Source organism: Malus domestica, chromosome 06 (genome assembly GCF_042453785.1).
Source record: "Malus domestica chromosome 06, GDT2T_hap1".
NCBI lineage: Eukaryota > Viridiplantae > Streptophyta > Magnoliopsida > Rosales > Rosaceae > Malus > Malus domestica.
This window is the reverse complement of record NC_091666.1, coordinates 32,790,141-32,810,941: the sequence shown is the minus strand read 5'-3', so window position 1 is coordinate 32,810,941 and position 20,801 is coordinate 32,790,141. Positions and strand designations below refer to the sequence as shown.

At 37.1% G+C, this 20,801-nt stretch overlaps 3 protein-coding genes across 4 annotated transcripts; 2 read left to right on the top strand and 1 right to left on the bottom strand.

The window, feature by feature from the left end:
• Window positions 1–3,356: 3,356 nt before the first annotated feature.
• LOC103437922 (dof zinc finger protein DOF5.4) lies at window positions 3,357–4,897 on the top strand (the record flags this gene model as incomplete). The annotated part of the gene is given in 2 exon segments (NM_001328953.1): window positions 3,357–3,364; window positions 3,367–4,897. Coding segments are annotated over 2 exon segments (1,206 nt in total), but the record flags the coding sequence as incomplete, so codon positions are not given.
• A 5,106-nt stretch (window positions 4,898–10,003) lies between these two features.
• LOC103437921 (suppressor protein SRP40-like) lies at window positions 10,004–14,079 on the bottom strand. Of its 2 annotated transcripts, none has more exons than XM_008376447.4 (6): window positions 13,870–14,079; window positions 12,651–12,789; window positions 12,331–12,422; window positions 11,346–11,936; window positions 10,427–10,785; window positions 10,004–10,303 (listed from the first exon to the last, which is right to left on the bottom strand). In XM_008376447.4, exons 3-6 carry the CDS (start codon window positions 12,346–12,348, stop codon window positions 10,195–10,197), a joined length of 1,077 nt encoding a protein of 358 aa, XP_008374669.1. In that variant the 5' UTR covers window positions 12,349–12,422; window positions 12,651–12,789; window positions 13,870–14,079; the 3' UTR covers window positions 10,004–10,194. The 2 variants fall into 2 exon arrangements, with proteins under 2 accessions (XP_008374669.1, XP_017188349.1); XM_017332860.3 differs by having other exon boundaries at window positions 11,346–11,933.
• A 2,332-nt stretch (window positions 14,080–16,411) lies between these two features.
• Window positions 16,412–19,311, top strand: LOC103437920 (protein MICROTUBULE BINDING PROTEIN 2C-like). The gene is made up of 5 exons (XM_008376445.4): window positions 16,412–16,818; window positions 17,073–17,156; window positions 17,792–18,136; window positions 18,522–18,740; window positions 19,031–19,311. The coding sequence occupies exons 1-5, from the start codon at window positions 16,606–16,608 to the stop codon at window positions 19,181–19,183; spliced, it is 1,014 nt and encodes a 337-aa protein (XP_008374667.1). The 5' UTR covers window positions 16,412–16,605; the 3' UTR covers window positions 19,184–19,311.
• The last annotated feature ends 1,490 nt before the right edge of the window (window positions 19,312–20,801 follow it).

Sequence of the window (20,801 nt, the reverse complement as noted above, 5' to 3'; positions counted from 1 at the left end):
TAGTACACATATATGGTAAAGTTAACGATATGGATAGTTTTGTATGTATAAATAATACTATTGTTCCCCTTTTATTGTTAATCAAAGTTTTTTTTTTTTTTTTGGTAAAGATTGTTAATCAAAGCTAGCAATCAAGATTTCTACTTTTCTATCTTCTTAAGGGCGCACATATACGATAGGGAGCAGAATAGTGTTATTCACCCATTTTTTTCCTCTCACACATTCTCATTAACTTTAGGTCATTAATCGTTTTCAATTCATTCGATCTGACGGTTAAAAATTAAAATCAATGTATGAAAAATAAAAATAAGTGTGTGGATATGAGTATCATAGGAAGAAACGGAGCATGATATCCACATACCTATTTTTACTTTTCACACATCTCTTATTAATTTATATCATTTCATATTCTTCAATTCATTCGATCAATGATCAAAAATTAAAAAAAATATGTGTTAAAAATAAAAAGAGATATGTGAAAGAAGAGAGAGGATCCTTGTCGGATCCTCTTTGTAAGGATCACGGAGATTCTTCAATCACATTCATTCATTGTACATCGTACGTTCAGTTTTTGTCAGGTATTGTTTATATTTAATTTTAAATAAAAAATTTATAATAATTTCTGACCGTATAATGTATAATGAACGAATATAATTGAAGAATTCTCAGCATCCTTACAAATAAAATCAGACGAGGATCCTTCTGGGTGAAAGAAATATCTACAGGTGTGATGTGGTGACAATTTTGACAATTGCCATTTGCTTGGGACAACACTGTCATTCAGTCAATTGAGATTGCAGACTTTGATAGAAGGACTGAGACTTTGGGCTCCAAAAACAGTCAAACTGCGTTTGATTAGGACCGTACGACATGGGGCCTTAAACATTATATCACAAATTTATTACTATATAATATATATGCGTAACATCAACGGCTAGCAATTAAGCATTATTATACATCAATCGTCTAATCAGATGCATGCATTTCAAAGGGTAGGAGGGGTTAGATGGCCACTGTATTAGACACTTGGTGCAATAATTTTTCGATCGTTGTATGCGTTGGATCAATTAAAATTTGAATTCGAGGTTGGTTGGTTGATTTCTTTGCCAAAATGACAAGTTTCATGATCATAAATAGGAAAGTAATCATTTGTTTTTAGTTAGTAGGGAAGTTTCGTTACTGAATATAATTAGGGGCACTAATGTGCATCCATCAACCTCAAAATGGAATTTACAATCTTAACACGTCCTTTTTATATGTAGAATATGTATAGGTGATGGGGGAGCGGATTAATTTGTGAGTTAATATGCTCTGATATCATAAAAGAAGTTGATGTTTCACTATAAAACTAATATACAATATGTAGAATAACTTATCTCTTTATAAGCGCATGCTAGGTCACTTAAGGAGTATAATTATCTGCCTTCCAAATCCCCTCTCCGCCCCTCCGTTCTCACTTTCCTCTTTTTATTTATCTCTATAAATAAGTCAACACAAGATATTGATGTGGCTTAATTGTGACAGTTCAAATACAGGAGACTGAAAAAAAAGGAGAATATGACAGGAAAAGAATCTTACTCCATCCCTTAATTTCTCGAGAATTCACACTCTAAACAACGCTAGCTTTGACTTGTGTGTGATTTGCTCCCCCAAACGGTGGTAAACAACCAAGGATAGCCTTCTTAATTCTATTTTTTAGGAGCTTAATTATGTAGTACTCATTGATCAAGTTTTGTCTAAAATAGTTGGCAATATGCCTCATCCAACCTCCTCCTTTTGGCAATACGATGCTTATTTTAATGACGCAGCCTTCCCATCCAAGTTTTGATGATAAATTGTTGGCTAGAGAGGAAGTCGTGAAGGTTCCACTCCCGCATGTAGTAATTCAATTTTATTTCTAGTGCTTGGCAGTTGGCGCTAGAAGAATATGTAATAAGAGATGGAGAAATATCATGGAGTCATTCATATCAATAATTTAGTGCAAAGTTACCAAATTCAAATCCAAGATAAAAGATCCCACTAATTGCTTGGGGACATTGGTCCATGTTTTTGTTTTCAAATTTGCAAAATATTTGTAAATTCACCACATGTGGTTGTAGTATGTTCCAAGTTCACCTATTAAAGCAGTACGTGAGCTGGGTTCACAATGTCGTGAGATATTTCGGTCCATATGTAGTGGAGGTGTTAGATCATTGCGAGGATTTTCCCTAGTACGTGAGGACCATGAAGGACGCATATTTGGTGTTTATGAGTTGTTACACTACTGGTTTCTCATCCAACACTTATATGTTTCATACATAAGATTGGCTTCAATTGATTCCAGAGGCGAAGCCACATAGGAGTAATACTAGGGAGATTGAGTTTGCAGACAAATTTTCTAAATTAAAGAAAATGGAAGTTGATGATTGAATTATTAAGTAAGCATTGATAAACATGCTCATTTTCTATTGGTGACACATCATTTAATTTGTAAATTTTGTCTACAAATTTAATTTTACTCAGCTATATAGTGCCTAAGAGCATGCCCCACCTCAAATTTTGTTGGCCATGTTGTTTTAATTATCATCTTGTTGTATTTGCTCTCAATCTAAAATTTCTTATTTGCATCTCTCTACATGTAACAATAACACTAATTTTCATTATACAATGGACGAATCACCATAACTAACCAATAATAATACTCTTTTGTCTCTATTTTACATATAAATTCTAGAAACACGACAAGGACGTCACGTATGAATTAAAATCTTAACTTCGTCGCTGAATCTATATAGCCCTCTCATTCTAAAATATAAACGGTTTAAAATAAGCCTACACAAGAAAAATATAACCTTCGCTTATCATGTTGTTAATTAACCTTAACAATGTAATTATTTAGATTATCACATATGTAAGGGTACATCGTAGACCGTACATCAGAAAACAACTTCAAACACACGAAGCCTCTGAACAGGAGGACAACATCACGTCAGATACATCACACAGTAACCTCCACGTACTTTCCAGAACTCACCACTAGCGTTCCGCAACGTGGCGCCCTCTCCACCAGATTCTCTCCTCTCAGCCGATAAAATTAGGGTGGCCGACAAGGCGGCAATCCCGCTCCCCTCTCGCCGTCCACGTGTCGTCAACCAACGGCTCGATCTTATTCCTCTCCCACGATTTCACACTATTTTGATATTCGTAAGGCCATTTCGGTCTTTTTCGGCACTCCGAGCATTGGTCAGTGTCGCAGTGTCGTTTGCGTGTGTCGTGGGGCGAAATTGGTAATTTCCGATAAAAAAAGAATGAGTTCGGGAAAGATATGTGAGAGGGATATTTGTCGGCGTTCGCAGCTTACAATTTCTTCTTCGCCTTCCAAATCTCTCTCTCTCTCTCTCTCTCTCTCTCTCTCTCTCCTCACTTTCTCTCTCTAGAAGAACAACTCAAAACAGTGTGTGATAAGGAAAAGATTGCACACTCAAAGTACGCAAATGTGAGCGAAGTTTCCCGGAAAATTCAGCAATTCCATCAGCTTTTTCCCAGAAAACTCAAAAATCGATCAATTTTCTCGGAAAAATTCAGCAGTCTGTCAACTTGGGTAATTGAAATGCAAGACATTCATTCAGTGAGAGGTGGAGGGAGGTTCTTCGGGGGCTCGGGAGGAGGAGACCCGCGGCTGAGACCGCATCAGCACCCGAACCAGCATGCCTTGAAGTGCCCGCGGTGCGATTCCCTCAACACCAAGTTCTGCTACTACAACAACTACAACCTCTCCCAGCCCCGCCACTTCTGCAAGGCCTGCCGCCGCTACTGGACCAAAGGCGGCGTCCTCCGCAACGTCCCCGTCGGCGGCGGATGTCGCAAAACTAAACGCTCCAAGACGAAAAATTCATCTTCGTCATCGCCGATATCATCTCCGCCGCCTCCTCCACCGCAACCGAGCAGCGCCGATCAGAACAAATCCAGCTCTCGTTCGAGCAGCGAGAGCTCCAGCCTCACTAATACCACCGCGGCCGCTGCCACTGCCGCCACGGAGGCCGTCTCAGAGCCGTCTTCGACCGGCTCCGCTTCCAACTTACTGAGCAATATTCATAATCCGGAATCCAATTTCTTCATTTCTCAGGGCGGCGCAAACGGTGGCTTTGAGCCCGGCGCTTCGGCGGCAGCGCTGCTGGAGCATAGTACGGAGATTAACGGAATTTTCTCGGAGATCGGGAGCTTCACGAGCTTGATCACGTCTTCCAACGACATGCCGTTTAGCTTCGGAAACATCAACGGCTCGCCGTTTAATCAGCAAGGCAACCATGATCATAATCAAGTTCATCAAACCCAATGGGGGCAGCAGAATCAGGGAGTGAAGATGCAGGAGATCAGCGGTGGATTGCTGGATCAGACGGCGCAGGTGGATCTATCAGTGTTCCAAAACAGATCCCACGTCGGAGGAGGAGGATTTGGATCGTTGGATTGGCAACCGGGATCAGGTGATCAAGGTTTGTTTGATCTTCCTAACACCGTTGATCAAGCATACTGGAGTCATAGTCAATGGACTGATCAAGACCACCCTACTCTCTACCTCCCGTAAAATCTCTCTCTCTAATTAACCATCGATTTAAAAAAAAAAATCTCAAATTTGGTTAATAGAAATTTAAATTTGAGAGGGTCTTTTTATGAAAATTATGAATATATTATGTAAATTTTTATATAATTATAATTTTTTTTCCTTGGTGTTTTTTTTGGGGGTTTAATTTGATGATTTTGGAATGTGTTTTGGGTTTTCTCTTGCGTCTTGAGGCTCATCTGCAACTAACTTGGTGTTAGTGTTTAATTTTGATTTTGTTTTTTTGGGTTTGTCTCTCATGTATTTCGATTTGAATTAATCAAATATATAGAGAGAAATATTATAATTGCTTACTTTGATCTTTGTGTTTGGGATCACTTTCTTCCTTAATTTCAGCTTTTTTATGAAATGTTGTTTTGAATTTACGAGGATGAAATTCGAACTTAGGTATAAGCGGACGCTTTGATTTGGTTAAGATGGCGTAATCTAATTCATGTCCTGCGTCGAGGACCTCGGTTAAGTTATTCATATCTGCAGTAGCTATCTAGTTACTTACTACTGTTCTAAAAATTTCCGCTAGCTCCGTGTAGACGCTACGCGGCTCGCCAGCATTTGAAAATTAAAAAAAGTGTGTATGGATTTGCTGAGGTGTCCGCTTAGACCGCACAGGCACCCGCCTAAATCCTCTAGGCATTCGCCTAAACCGCCTAGCCTGTCGACTCATCTAAGTACCCGCCTAGGTTGCGACTCTTATGGACAGAAAATAGATAAATTTTATTTTACATATTATATTTTTAACACATTATAAAGGATTTGTTGAATACTTAAATAAATATACATTATATGTTTATTTTCAATATTTTCATTATGTTTCAATATTTCATAATATATATGTAATTTATTTTATAGTTTATATATATTTTAAGTATAAATAGATATTTATTTACACGAAATATAATAAATTTATTTAAATCCGTTCAGTACGTCTAGACGTTAAGTTCACGCCCGTCATCCGACTATCGTTTTAACGTTTTTTAAAACCTAATTTACTACAAACTCAAGTACGAGAAGACGAACGGTCCAATTTAATCAGCTTGCTTTACTTCTGCCATGCTTCGATAATTTCAGTTAATTTACTCATATATGCTTAGTCTATTTAGTCACTTACTAATTATAATTAGTAGCTCTTTTTATTTTGGTAAAATAATTAGTTGCTCTTTATTCAAACAGGAACTTAAGGATTTGGTACGTCATCAAGGATTAACAGTGAAATGGCGGCAATTTGGATGCGTTTAAGTTAATTATTCTTTATTCATCATCATTAAATAAATTTAAATTTTAAAATTTATGAACGTTGATCACATAATTTTGAAAAATAAATTTATCAAACCGTGATAAATAAATTTATCAAACTGTGATAAATAAATTTAGGACAAAATAATTTTAATCAAGTTTGAGATATTTATTTTAATTTTTAATTTTGGCGGGTGCTGATATTAGTGTACGGACGAGTGGTGGGGGGGGGGCAGTGCGCGGGTACTGAGGAGCGTCAGTTGGCAAATTGGTTGGGGGAGTGGGGGCCCACTTGGATCGGGAAGTAGTCCCACGCGCGATTATGACTCCACGTGGCGGAGGGGATGGGAAAGAGGGGGAGGTTTGGAAGATAGTGGAAGTGGCCACGTGGGCCTACGCTATGGGCCAGGGACCGAGGAGGGTCGGTTTGTCCTGGCTCTCGTCTACTCTATGTTGTATAGTTATTGACGACAACTGAGTGCTCAATTGGAAAAAATCTTGAATGCAATCGGAGTATGTTATTTGTCGTGTGACGAGAGTGATACTGAGAGCGATGTCAACACAAAAAATGTAAGAATGTACTCTTATCCTTATGTATTAAAACCTATCGATCGATAAATTTATTATAGCTATTAAATGGAACATCACAATGCTCATATATTTTACGTTTGATCGAGTATTATCACGTGTGAAAGTTACTTATGGTAGCATTACTAGTGTATTGCTATATAGAAATCTAATTGTAGATAAGTTGTTCCCCCCAAATTTAGTCAATAATATAATATTATGTGTAAATGTTTTAACGTGTGACTTTGTATTACTGGTCTATTACACCATGATATTTGTGTTTTTTTTTTTACATAGAGACAAATGTTTGAAACATCTTCGGTATAGTCGATATTTTTGTGGAATATCGGAAAAATTAGAGAAAGATTTGAGAAACTAAACCTCACCTCATATCTGAGAAACTCTAAATTTTCTGCTAACCGACAAATTCCGTTGATATTTTCTAATCTGTTAAATATTAGAGAAACTCTTATATTTCATTTAAACTAGTGTTTGACATCCTCTAAAGTTTTATTTCAAATCTCAACATTTTTAGGAAATTATCATCATTTTCATCGAAGACAACCGATTCAATATCGATATATTTACTGATATTTTACAAATTTACACCTCAATATTCTACCAATACTGATATTTTAAACAGAGCTACTTCTCATCAACGAGAAGAGATCCTCTCCGAATCTTTTCCACCAAGGCTACCGAATCAAGTGATCAGGATTTTTGAAATTTCATCAAACGGTCCATCTGTTTTAACCTCTTAAAAGCTATAATAATCTTTGACTATTGCATGAAATTTTAAAGGTCCGGATCACTTGATCCGATGATCTTGGTGGAAAAGATCCGAGATCCGAGAAGATCTCTTCTCCTCATCAACGCTACTTCTCATCAACTAACGGGTGTAGATTAGCAGATAGACACACGAACATGTGCATGTTGGAGTGAGCTGTGGAAGATGGTGGAGATGATGACGTGGATACTATATGGTGATGGACCCATAGCAGGTTAGTTAGGTGGGTTGGTGGGGACTGGTAAAAACGGGTACTACTGAGTGGGAAGGGAGTGGGGTCCAGATGGGCAAGTTCAGAACCGGAAGTGGCCTCTGACTCAGCGACTGACTAGCTCTTCTCTCCATGAGCCACGCATTCGGTGTCCGTGTGCCTCATCAGGTTCCTTACAACTTGCAATATACACATGCATAAACTACGGACTTCAAATTTATATGTTTTGATTAGGCTAACCATGCCGATGATATTGAGATAAGGGGAAGGTCATGGATGACTTAGGACTCAAGGAATATAATACCTATGTATTCTTGTAAACGAGTGGCGGAGTCAAAATTATATGTGAAAGTACATCGAGTTTTGAAGTGGGAAGGTTTTTGTTATAAGTTTGATTTTACATCGAAGAATTAAAAGATTTTTGCATATGCTTATAAACATTTGAGTTATTCATTTCAGGGAGAAGTCTTAACTTTCTTTATAGTACAAATATGTTAAATCACGTTTTGAGCCCAACGACTCTCGTGCTCCCACCTCACGAGCTGTGATGCGAGGTGAAAATGTGTGTTAAGAGTGTTAATTCCACCTCATGTTTGGATAATATCATGGTTTGGTGACTCTGCTCTTGTTGTCATCAATTATTGGTCATGTTTTAGTTTCCACATCTCCTTAATGGTTGCACATTCAAATCCTTGACCTTTTCATCGCATCACAATTTCGACATCTTCTTAATAGCAACTCAAAATTAAACTAAACAATCAATGGTATGTTGAAACTTTGTACTTTGGAAGGAAATTAAAACTTTAGTATAAAGAGCGGACACGTTGCTTTGAATCATGATTGACTGTCCTAATTCAATCTGCAACTCCCTCGATAAGATATCAATCGACATTGTTTGCGACGCATGTGCAAGCTGCACTGGTCCAAGCAAGCAATGGTCGATGAGCGGTGCACAACAGTACGCCACCATAACTGTAGGCCAGATGATCAAGATGTGAGCTGTTTGCCCTTTCTTCTTGCCCAAGAACTGCCATTAAAGGCGAATAAATAGTCCATGGACCATGTTGCGGCCAAGCAACTATGTGGCATGGATTGTGACTTCACATTGCAAGTAATTAAAACTTAGAAGAACCTCACACAGTTGGGCAGATAGGCTGTCGTCGGCTTTTCGTTTTCGTGACGTTTGTCGATTGACATTCACAGTTTGGGATGTTTGCCATAGGAATGTCTACTTTCAACCAAACATTTGGGCCTTTTGAAAATGGAGCTTGGCTATATAAGAATTTTAAGGTCATCAACTTGAGGAGGAAGTTGGGGCAAAATTTATGGTTTTGACCCACTGCGGTAAGTATTGCATTTCATTGCAACAGGTTTGTAGCTCGTATAGTTCAGACTGCTCATCTTTTGTATTCAATTGAGATTTTGAGGGGTTTTAATTCTTTTAATGAATCTAGGGTATTCAATCAAAATTTTAAGGGATTCCCTTAAATTCAAGGTGTATTCAATTAGAATTTTAAGATAGTTTATTAAAATCTTTAGAAATATGGGTGTATTTAATTAGGATTTTAAATAAGTTTATAACATTCCAGATGTATTCAATTAGAAATTGATTTTAAAGAATATGAGAAAGTTGAGGAATTAGAGGGAATTAGAGATATTTTGTAGTGTATTTTAAGTATCTACAAATCTCACATCTCCCTATGAGATTTTGAGAGAATTTAGTCAAAATTTTATATGGAATATCTACAAATCAATTAAACTCCATAAAAATCCATGGATTTATAAATCCATTAAAATATCTCAAATTCTTAATTGAATACACCCCCCTTATTTTGTGTTTGAATTTTCTTCTATTAATATTGCTTGTATCATGTATGGATTAATTTTAAGGAAAACTAATAAAAATGGCTTGAAAACTATGAGTTTTAACGATAAAGACAAAATAAAGGGTAAAGTGAATAGTATCAGGATTGATTTTTTAATGTAAAAATGTGGTTTTTTGTTAAAATGAACAGTACCACGAACTTTTCGTTAAAACTCCCTTAATTTTATTCAGTTATTAATTTCTAACTTCTAAGCTTCTTTAGTGTTGATCTAGCTATGTTAATAAATCAGTTTGGTGATGGTTTTGAAAGTCAGGACTATATATATCCCACTCCGATGTGTATTACCAATCAACTTATGTTATAACACATTACGTAGGTCCATGACATATATATCAACCATGAATTAGCAACACTACGTACATTGTGACCATCATAAGCACTTAAAAGCTTTTCATAAGTCCAAAGATTTACAGAAGCATGCTCATCAATAATCTTAGGTTTCATTTGATGTCTATGACTAAATTAGAATGGATGATTTTTCATTTTAAGGGAACGAGACATGAAAAAAATTTATCCGTCCTAAACTTACCATTTTGTGGGGGACTGTCATGGATAACTTTAGTTAACGAGTAATCCATTCTCTATCTTCAAGTTGGACGCAATTTTTCACTCTCCTTCAACATACCGTCGATATAGTGATTGATTTATTCACTTGAATCCAATCCTACATACTGAACGAGGCCATAAAATTCACTTCAAGTAAACAATAGGACATGAAATTAATAAAACTGCATTCAGCAAACCTTGATGTATGCAGAAATCCAAACATTTTTAAATGGACTAGTATTATGATGTTATTGTTCACATCAGAATATGTGTGTATGATCTATAAGGCAAGGCTGCACAAGGCTTAACATCCCGGACGAAAAATTAAAGCAAAGAAAATTAAGTGTGTGTGTGTGTGTGACATTCAGAATTTGCAGCAGAGAAATCGCATCCCCCAGTGCCGGTGCCGGTGTAATTGTCTATGGTCAGCGCTCCCCATTCTCGCCGGGCTGCCATTCCATTCCGAGGATAATCTGCTCATCATATCAAAATTCAAATAGAAAAAACTATATGATTATCCACGTATTACAATAACTGAGGAAAATATATAAGAGCAAGCACTAAAAATTAGGGTTAGTGAAGTTATGAGAATTTACATGGGAAAAGAGAAAGACCGAGAGCTAGTTGTGCTGCTGCTCGACCGAAAAGAGATGCTGCCAAAACCTGGTATTCTTCCTGAGTACGAAAACGAGCCCGAAGGAAGTTCGTATGCAGAGGAACTGGATCCTCTGCTGCAATGCTGGTGTCGTTGACTCGATTCTGCTAGGCCATCTGACATCCCATCTTCGGACGAATCATGCCTCAACATGTTTTCCATTTCTGGGGCATGAAACTCTGCGCTTCCGCTTGTATTTTCTAGGTCACCTTTTACAGAAGCATTGCTTGTCCGTCTGTTGTCACCCATAGTTATAGATAATCCCATTGAGTTTGCGGCCAAGACTGCGTTACTTGGACCCTAAACAACGCGAAATCAGAGACGGAATTAATTAAGTATGTATGATTAGTGTATGGCTAAGATAGTTCCAATATGTATGTGTTCGTATTGCTCGATTTATGCAGTGTTGATCGAGCATTAATTCGTGCTGGAAGTTTGCGAGTCTAGAGAATGACACAAACGTGACAGTGAAGAAACTAAAACTAATCTCTTGACTCTCCATCTTTTATAATGTTCGTATTACCAATGATCACATAAAAGATTTCAGAAAATGAAACAAACTTTAATGGTCTCTAAACGCGTAAAATGAAATCCAACTGGTTGGTAGGATTTGCCATCTGATACTGACCCTTAAACCTAATAAATTGTAACGTCGTCGGTGGCATTAATCTCCTCCGACTGTTTAAGACGTGACGGATGAGCATATTATCCTTCAATACTTGCAACCTAATTTGTAAGCATTTTCATCCTACGTACTCACTCGAAGTGAAGCGTTAGTTGACAGTTTTCCGAAGATGCAACAAATAAGATTTTATGTTCAAGGGGATTCAGTTCGAGCAACGAAATATTTAGGGACGTACCTGTCCAACCAAAAACACTTTTTCGGATATGATCTTTTTGATTGAATGATCATTTGATAGATCATCCTTTTTGCAGTCATTCTCATCCGTTGAAGTGGATGACTCCGAGTCCAGAGATTCTCTAATTGACTCGCTCTCGCTGTCCGGATCAGAATCAAGCATGCAAGCAGTGCTACTATGATAGAATTCACAGTTTTCTACGGAACACTTATCTTTGCATCGAACTTCCTTGTCAATGCAGATGTCCTTGAACAACTGGTAGTTGCTGCTCCCTTGAAGGAATGCAACCAACTCTGGCAAGTCATAGTCCATTGCAGCCTTTCTAGCAGAATCCTTCCAAGCTGCGCAATCACCAGCTGTCACGGCTTCCTTTATAGCGCGCATATTCTGACTATCATCTGGATGTGGATTCAGAACCACCTCACTGTCTTGACTTTGCAAATCAGAAATGAACAGATTATCATCGTTTGAACTAGTACTTTTTTCCACCTTCAATCCCTTCATGGCTTCGGAATTTTTGAACTTGAAGGAATTGTAAACAGGCTGGAAGACCATGGTTGAATGGCCATCCATGGACACCCTATTGAACTGCTAATCAATACGAAAGAACAGCTAAAACTTATTTCGCTATTAGTAACGAAAAACAACGAGACTGGTATTATGCAACTGATCAAATTAATAGGTCAAATAATTTTCTATGTCAAGAAACAATTAGTGCACACATAGGCTATTAGGCGGTGATATAGAAGGTTTGGAACTAATTTGACACATCCTGCTCGGTAATGCAAACACATATTTTGCAGAAACATGCATTTGTTTAAACTAACGTTAAAGAAAGAAAATTCAGACACAAAATTTTGAGGTATATTTACTTCGGTTAGTATGAAATCGAACCTTTATCCTTCGTAATTTCTTTCTGATTTCCCTTTTGTTCGTAAAGATCAAATCTTAAAACTGTTGTAGTGTTGCAACTATTGCTACTCACCTGGCAGGTGCAAAACATTATGAAATAGAAGGCTCCACCATTTCATCAGAACCTTCTCCAAACAATCCAGATTTTAACAATCCTTCCGCGACCTGCATTAGCGAAAATCGTACTTCAGAGGCAGGGTTTTGTTTCAACAGATTAAAACTTATGTTGTTTAATTTAATCCACGTAAATAGAAGTCAAGAATGCAGGTGAAATTGGAAAAAATGCTGAGACAAAATCATCATGAAAAAATTAGGAGGAAGCAACATAAGAACTTGCAAAAAAAGCACTTTGTATTCAAATAAAAAAGCAGAGAAAATCAGAATCTGGCTTACGAGGTTAGAAGATGTCCAATTCTTCATGTCTTTTAAAAGCAAACAGATTTTACTGAAAACTCTTCATGATTAAATGAACAAAATGTAGCCAACTTGGTTGGAGCAGTGTAACTCTCTTCTCGAGACTTCGATTTCCCTTCTGTAATTTAGATTAGATCAGAATACCGCTTGAATACAAAAAATGAATTTAAGAGATAAGCATCCTGAATTTGGACAGTTTTTTACCAGAAGCAAATGCAGAAATTTATAAAACTTCCAAACTTGTGTAACAAATCCAATGAAAAATTCCCACATAAGCATTGCTTACCTGGCACATGGGAATTTGTGTATTTGTGCTAACACACATGGTTGGGGTTTTAATTACTTGTATTAGGTGAATTGAACATCACATGTAACACTGATTTAAATTTCTTCTCCCAATTAATTTTCTGGTTTATGTTGCCCCCTCTTTTTTAGGTTAATACATTAAATAAATTGCCAAAAAGAGAAAAACCCATGATTCAACGTTTCTTCTTTCAAAATTTTCTGGTTATTTGATGTACAACATCTGAAGGATGACAAAAGGACATCGTAGGAATTTACAAATTCAGCATCCGAGCTATGTTTTGAGCCCATGATACATTTTTGCAAAGAGCACGACATCCCGGTTCAAAAACACAGTTTTACTGTTATTTATGATGGATTTAGCTATCCAAGGTTGTTTAGACTTCCAAAACCGCATGTTAAAGTTTGTAATAAAAATCAGACTTTTTGTTTAACGTTTTATTAATTTCTTTACATTTCCTAAGACTTCTTTGTACATTTCCTTAGACTCCCTCCCCTAAGCTTCCCATTGGTCGATCTAAGTCTATTTAAGCCTTGTGGCTGCTATTGTAATCATCAATTCAATATTAATCAACTAAACTTTTGGGTGGATTCTATAAAACTTGATTCTTCAATGGTATACGTTTGTATCCCTCTACACTCGTCTCCATCATTATTATATAGATAGTTGAGATGTGGAAGTAAACCTTTGAGGAGGAGATAATGAAAATGACAACCTATAATCTCATTGCAGACGTCGATTAGGCCAATTAGTTTGAGAAAAAAAAAACCATAGAAATACCAAAACAACATATAATTGGAAAATAGAATTCTCAGTTCACCAACTTTTCACAACCTGAATTACTCAACAAAAAATCATTGAATTAGATTATAATTGATAAACAAAACTACCTACCTTTCTTATCACTCCAGAACAATCCGAAGCAGATTCTTCGGTGCTGCTCTGCATCTACATATATACTCAATCATAATGCAAGTATTTAGAATCGAGAGAGGAGCTTGCAACTAAAGCCGTTAAAATTATTTTCATCTGCGCTTGAGGTTTTGTGTTTGATTTTTTCACCCTAAGTATTGCTGGTATAAACGAAAAATGTATCCAAAATCCAAGATATTTGAGGCTGTTGAGTCATATATAAAGCATTTTTAGAGGAAGCTAACCGTTGCAGAAGGAACATGACAATTAAAAGGACAGTTAAAACATTGAATACTCATGAAGGAATGAATAAAGCAGGTATTTATAGTAACTGAACTGTCGCTTTAGCCAATACGAAATCTTGTAGATTATGTTTTCTCGGTGACATCTCCCTTTTCTTTTTCTTTTCCTTTTTTTTTTAATTTTTTATTTCGCGATAGTCCCACCTGTCCTGCTAAATAAGTACAATTAGCTGCTATTTAGTACTATTACAAGCGCAAGTCCTTGAAGAAGTTTTGGAGTGGACCAGAATTTGAGAGCAGTTCTACCGGAGGTGGAATAGCCTGGCATCCAGTGGAAAAAACAAGTTGGGACTCAGCCAATTCACTCCAACCCGTGGAATAGACTGGCACCCAGCCCAAGCCAGTCCACAGGCCGACCTAAAATCGACAGAGGAAGGAGACGACTCATTTGACGCCATGTTGACGTCATGGCTACTGTCTCTCTCATCTGGAACCCCATCCGACGCCTGGAACTCGATCCCTGGAACTCCATCAATCGCCTTCCCCTAATAAATCCATATATTCAACACCATGTCCCCCTTCCCCTTGCGAGCTCCGGTAAGGAGACGACGACGAGGTTGCGCTGCCCTATGCCGAGGAGGAAGCAGTCGTCGAATTTCTTGGCGAGGTCGATGGGATTACGGTGGTTGAGGTCGTCGCTGACCTGGAGCCAGTTTCCAAAAACAGGTACAGGTATGAGACCAGGCGGGAGCTTGAATTTCTTGCCACGGAGAGACCCATAAGGTTCTTTTCCAGGAGGATAAGGTCCATTTTTGGGGGAGCGTTGGTGTGGTGAGTAGTTTGGTGGGTGTACGGAGCGTTGGTGTGGTGAGGAGGAGGTCTATTTCCAGAAGAAGAAGAAGAAGGGAAGAAGAAATCAGAAAGTAAAAAACCAAATTATTATTTTATAATAAAAATTAATAATATTTTAATAAAATTAACTAGGCTATTTAGTTTTAGGGGTGGAGATGCATTAGTCTACTACTATTCATTAGTCTATCACTATTCACTGAAGTTGATAAATGGGTTGGGTGCTGGCACAAAGTCCTTAGGGGTGGACTTACTCTGAGAGAAGAGAATATTAGGTAGATTAAATTTGCAAATTAAATGACGCGTCACTAATAAGAAATAAGCATGTTAATCAACACTTAAGTAATAATCTAATCATCAATTGTCATGGTATTTAGTTAACGAAACTTAGATCAGTCTCTCTAGCATTGGAAGCCAACATTACAAAAGCATAAACTCAGTCTTGGAAAGCAAGAGTCTTTGGAACAAACAACAACGATAACTGAACGTTGAACAAAAAGTCTAATTTTTATGACAAAATTTAAAAAGCGTTTTTGAAAGCTTAAACAATCTCAAATTGCTAAAATAAAAGGAAAACTAATGAAAATAGCTAAAAACTTAGAGTTTTAACGATAAGGACAAAATAAAGGGTAAAGTGAATAGTACAATGATTGACTTTTTAGTGTAAAAATGTGGTTTTTCGTTAAAATAAACAATATCAGGAGCTTTTCGTTAAAGTTCCCTAAAATCAATTAAGTATCAACAACATAATTATAAAAAAGAGAACTTTAAAGAAGAGCTTTTGATATTGTTCACTTTAACGAAAAACCATATTTTTACACTAAAAAGTCAATCATGATACTATTCACTTTACCATTTATTTTGTCATTTTCGTTAAAATTCAAAATTTTCAAGTTATTTTCATTAGTTTTCAATATAAAAACTAGCAGACAGCATATACTTTGTGTGTGTGAACAACCTTCCACCTCCTCCCACTTTCTCCTTAAGTGCAACCGCTTCAGTTCATTCAAACTATCCAAAAAACATCATCATATCACTTACCTGTATGAAAAAATGATGGTGGGTCAATTTCTCTTAATAATTGCATATTTTTATCATATGTAAATATTTTGATACAAAATAACCATTTTGCCCTCCTTATGTAAATATTATGTATAAAAAATGACGGCAAAATAGAAAAAAATGGAGATATGATTGTCATTTTGTCAAAAGATACAAAATTACTATTTTACCCTCCACAAGTCAACATTGTGTATTCAAAAAGTGAAGGCAAAATAAAAAAAAAAAGGTAAAAAGTTGACAAGCCATTTTCTTTTAATAGAATAAAAGAATAAATTTGACGGCACCGTAACTAAAATCGACCAGCAAAAAATCTCCAATTCAGAGATTAGAAAAATAGTTATTTTGGCCAAGTTTCCAATTACATTTCTTTTGTTGGTAAAACAGAGGGCATTTTGGTAAAACGCACCATTCGTTGAGAAATCGATTGTCCGAAAAGGAAACAGTTTTTGAAAACACAGTCCCCGACTGTGCCACTCTCTCTCTCTCTCTCTCTCTCTCTCTCTGCAACTTTTGATTTTTGAATTTTATTTTCAGAAAGAAAACAAATTGGGGAAGAAGGAGGAGGATGTACGACCCGCAGCATTTCCTGGAATCGCAAGAGAATTCCAGTAATTTCGGGGACCCAAAATCCTGGCTTTCCGGGGATGCCAACTCGTCCCCGACCCACCGCTCGACTCAGTCCTCACTCGCTCACTCCTCCACCGCCACCAACAGCAATCTCGATCGCGTCCTCTTCAAAGACCTCGTCGAGATCGTCCCTCTCGTCCAGTCCCTCATCGTAATTCCTCTCTTTCTCTCTCTTGGAATGTGAATTTCAGGGCTTTCTGGGATTTTCTTTCCAGTGTGTTTGGTTGCCGGCCGAGAAAATTTGGGAAAGTAGCCGTTACTGGCGGGCTTGGGATGAATTAGATAGTTTTAAAGATTGCTGCTTTACTTGTTTCTGATTTGGTTTTGAAAAAAATGGAATGGGGTTTTTGAAATTAGTGATTTTTTTCCTTCTTTACTCACAATTTCTGTGAAAAAATCTTTCAGGATCGGAAAGCTAGCAGTTCTTTTACGCGGCGGGGTTCGGTGGCCTACACCAAGACACCTTCAAGAGAATCCTTACCCAAAAAAGTATGATGTTTCGGTTTTCTGAAGTTGTGATTGTTAATTTCTATGATGAACAATGGCATTCTTTAATTTGTTACATTTACTTTGCACACAATTAATGCTTGCTACTCAGATTGTTCTGATTGCTTTATTAATTTAGGAACAATCAACTGTGATCTATCATGGAAAGTTGTATGCTTTTTATTAGTGATCTAGTTGCAGTAAATCCAAATGTAGTAAAAACTATCTGGATTTCACTTTTACCATGATGGCATGTCAAACTGGTGATGTTGAACTACTGTTTGTTGTCGTTCGAAGAATTTGATATCTGAGAGTGTTTCAAGGCCTCAAATAATTTATTTTCCTTTATGGTTTGTTTGTTATGCATATTCCTTTTATGAGGAAACAAGTAATGCAATAGATATTTGAATTAATGCAAAATCTAAGAGGTTCATTCGATTCGGTGGATTATTGATGTCAAATTTCCATTACCAATCATCCTTGGGATTTCATTTTGATTCTCAAGCTCTTACTTCGTATGTCAATTCTGTTTTGTAAGGGTTTTAAAGTCTTCTGTATTTCTAACTTCGATCAATTTAATTTCTTTGCATGATTCATCAAATGGGTTCCTAATGTTCCTCTCTTCTTATCTTCTAAAGGTTGAACAAAAAGGGAGGAATGTGGCTCAATCCATTCCCGCCAGACAGAAGAGGGATCATGGAGACAAGGTCTCAAGCAAAAATGCTGGCAGCCTTGATGCTGACAGCTTTTCAAGTTTTTCCTCAAGGGCTTCGGCAGCGGAAAAAGAAGAGTTGGATACATTAAGGGTACTGGTTGATGATTTGCAAAAGAAAGTATCAGAGAAGGAGGAACTTTTAAAGTCGTCAGAGGTCTCAAAGGACCAATTGAACACTGTTCAAGCAAAACTGAATGAATATAAGCACCAAGTTGCAGAAAAAGACACGGTAATAAAGGCTGCTAAGCAACAACTCTCTGATGCAAAGGTATGTATGCATCACTTGGTGCCATGGCAGTGATTAGAGATTTCTTATCATATTTAATTTCCTTGTGATACCTAATGACATTATTCATTCTGGAATTTTGGACTAGTGAACTGTGGTTGTAATGTTAGTTGTGACATTGTTTTTGATCTTTTCCAAATTGGCACGATTGTTTGAAACATTACCCGTGTTAATGCAGAAACAGATATCTGTGTTCTTTATTATTTTATTCAATATTCGGATCTTCTTTTTTACTTTGGTTTAATCTAGACCACAACATAGCCGCTTGCTTAAAATGGAATATCATCACGGACTCTCTCTCTCTGATGCACACACGCAACACTATTTTGCGAATTATAACGTTATTAACATCTGTCGTTTTTCACAGATTAAACTTGCAGACAAGCAAGCTGCTTTGGAAAAGTTACAGTGGGAAGTGATGTCATCCAACAGGAAAGTGGAGAAGCTCGAAGGAGAGCAAGACTCCTTGCAAGGACAGATTTCGTCATTTATGCTCCTAATTGAAAGCTTGATGAAAGCCGATCCCATTATATACGGTGAAGATTATGATATTTCAACGTGTACTGTGGATCATCTTCCTCACATTGTAAGTTCACAACCCCATCCCCTGGATATGGTGGTTAATTTCCTTTATATTTTTTTTGGTTCATTCTGTCATTTGTTTTATTGTATGCTAACTAATTGCTCGAGACACCTCTATCGTTGCAATCAGATTACTGTATCATTACCATTAAATTTTCAGATATCTGTTGTTTGTTACTTGGTTATTGTGTGTGGTTAACCAATCGCGTGTATTGAGAATTGTTTGTTCGTGTATGTGTATCTGCTTGTTTGCTGCATTCCTTGCAACTTAAAGATCCTTGCTTTAATGACCAGGATAATTTGGATGAGGCACAGATGAGGAAAATGGAAGAAGCTAGAAGAGCATACATCACTGCTGTTGCTGCCACAAAAGAAAAGCAAGACGAAGAATCTATTGCCGCTGCAGCCAGTGCAAGGTTACATCTTCAGTCATTTATTCTCACATGATTTAGGTTTAGTGCCACTAGGTATTGACCGGCTTTGCGTTGCAGTAGTCTGCATAATTATTGTATATTTTTACTGTATTTCTTCCCTTTTGCTGGGTTATGTGAAATGCGAGTCTTTCTTTTCTTGCTTATCTAGTTTTCGGGATGATAGAGTACGAGATTTTTGTTGAGAATCATACGTGATTTCTCCAAAGTTACAAGCACGAACATATGAACCGTTAATCGCGATCGTTTTATTACTTATACTAGGCACAACAATTTGCTTATGCTTAATCTAATCTCATGGGGAAAAAATTTGAGAAAAACACATCGAATTTCAGAATCGACAGCACTGAAACTGAAAGCCGATGCAGCGAGCCTTGTGCTTTCTCAAGTCCATAGCTTCTGATTTCGGCATTTGCACAGGACTGCCGGTCCATTCCCTGCCCAACCTGCAGTCATGATTTTTGTGACGTACACCGGAAACACGAAAGAGCCTGTGCTGCCGTCCGATTGATTTGAATCGCTTGATTCAACTGACACGGTCGGACGATCCTCGACATTGCTACTCGGAGGCGGTTCTGGACCCGAGTAGTTTTCCTCTTCTTCCTCGTCCTTTGCAAAATAATTATATTTCAAGAAAAGAAGAAAACAAGATATAAGGTAGAATTTTTTATGAATACACTTACTTTTACACGAAAATAGTCATTCTTTCGTACAAATAAATCGTAATTTATAAACAAAATTTAAAGTGCGTATTCTTTTGAAATAAAAAATAGGGAGTTTTAACGAAATACTCTCGTTACTGTTTTATTTTTAACGAAAAACCACATTTTTATCTTTTCATGGTACTATTCACTATACCACATTTTTTTTGAACTTTTCGTTAGTTTTCTTAAAAAAATATAAACTTAGAAACATAAAGAAGGTTCTCTACCTTTTGGTCAAAGATGATACATTTTCCATCATTTGTAGGGTAATATATCATAAGCCTTTCCAGTCAACCTCTTCTTATTGCTACGCCTTTCAACTGCCCTTGTATCCTCCCCATGGCTAAAGCTGTTTTGATCAAACAAAAGCAAAATAAATTAACCAAATAAAATTTTCCCCTTTCTCTCAGTAATCAGCATCGTCGCAATTCACTAACCTTCCGATTGGCAGGCCTCGGTGAGTTTCTTGACGCGCAATCTATGGTGTTCGACGCTTCTACTTTGCCGTTTTTCACAACTTCAAATGCTCCATCTTCTTTAAAGAAAAACACTATATACTCCTCATCTGAAAAACGTGGCCTGCAGCTTGTGTCTTTAGCTTGTTTAGGACTGTGTCTTAGTCGTCGCTATCTGTCACAGTTTTTATGCCTCGACATCTTTTTCCCCGTCTCATTGCTTCTGCTCTCGCCCAGCATATCGAAAGCCATGTTTCGTATTGGCAATTGCGGCGTTGCAGGGCAACATCTATCAGCTGGTTCATCATCTATGTAAACAAAAAAGAAGAAGAAAAACAAAAAGGATTACCCGATCCGAAATAAACTACGATAATTAAGAACAAATATCTACTATGGTGTTTTCTTTGAATGTTTTATCGATTTGTTGCGCTTACCCAAAAGAAACCTGCAAGCCAAGAAACACGAAGCCCAGTCC

Coding starts and splice junctions, on each gene's coding strand:
- LOC103437920 (XM_008376445.4), top strand. CDS start 16,606: ATGTACGACCCGCAGCATTTCCTGGAATCGCAAGAGAATTCCAGTAAT. Junction 18,137..18,521: donor AACAACTCTCTGATGCAAAG/GTATGTATGCAT, acceptor CGTTTTTCACAG/ATTAAACTTGCAGACAAGCA. Junction 18,741..19,030: donor TGGATCATCTTCCTCACATT/GTAAGTTCACAA, acceptor TTTAATGACCAG/GATAATTTGGATGAGGCACA.
- LOC103437921 (XM_008376447.4), bottom strand. Junction 10,786..11,345: donor AAGTGTTTTTGGTTGGACAG/GTACGTCCCTAA, acceptor CGCGTTGTTTAG/GGTCCAAGTAACGCAGTCTT. Junction 10,304..10,426: donor CGGTCTTTCTCTTTTCCCAT/GTAAATTCTCAT, acceptor TATGATGAGCAG/ATTATCCTCGGAATGGAATG.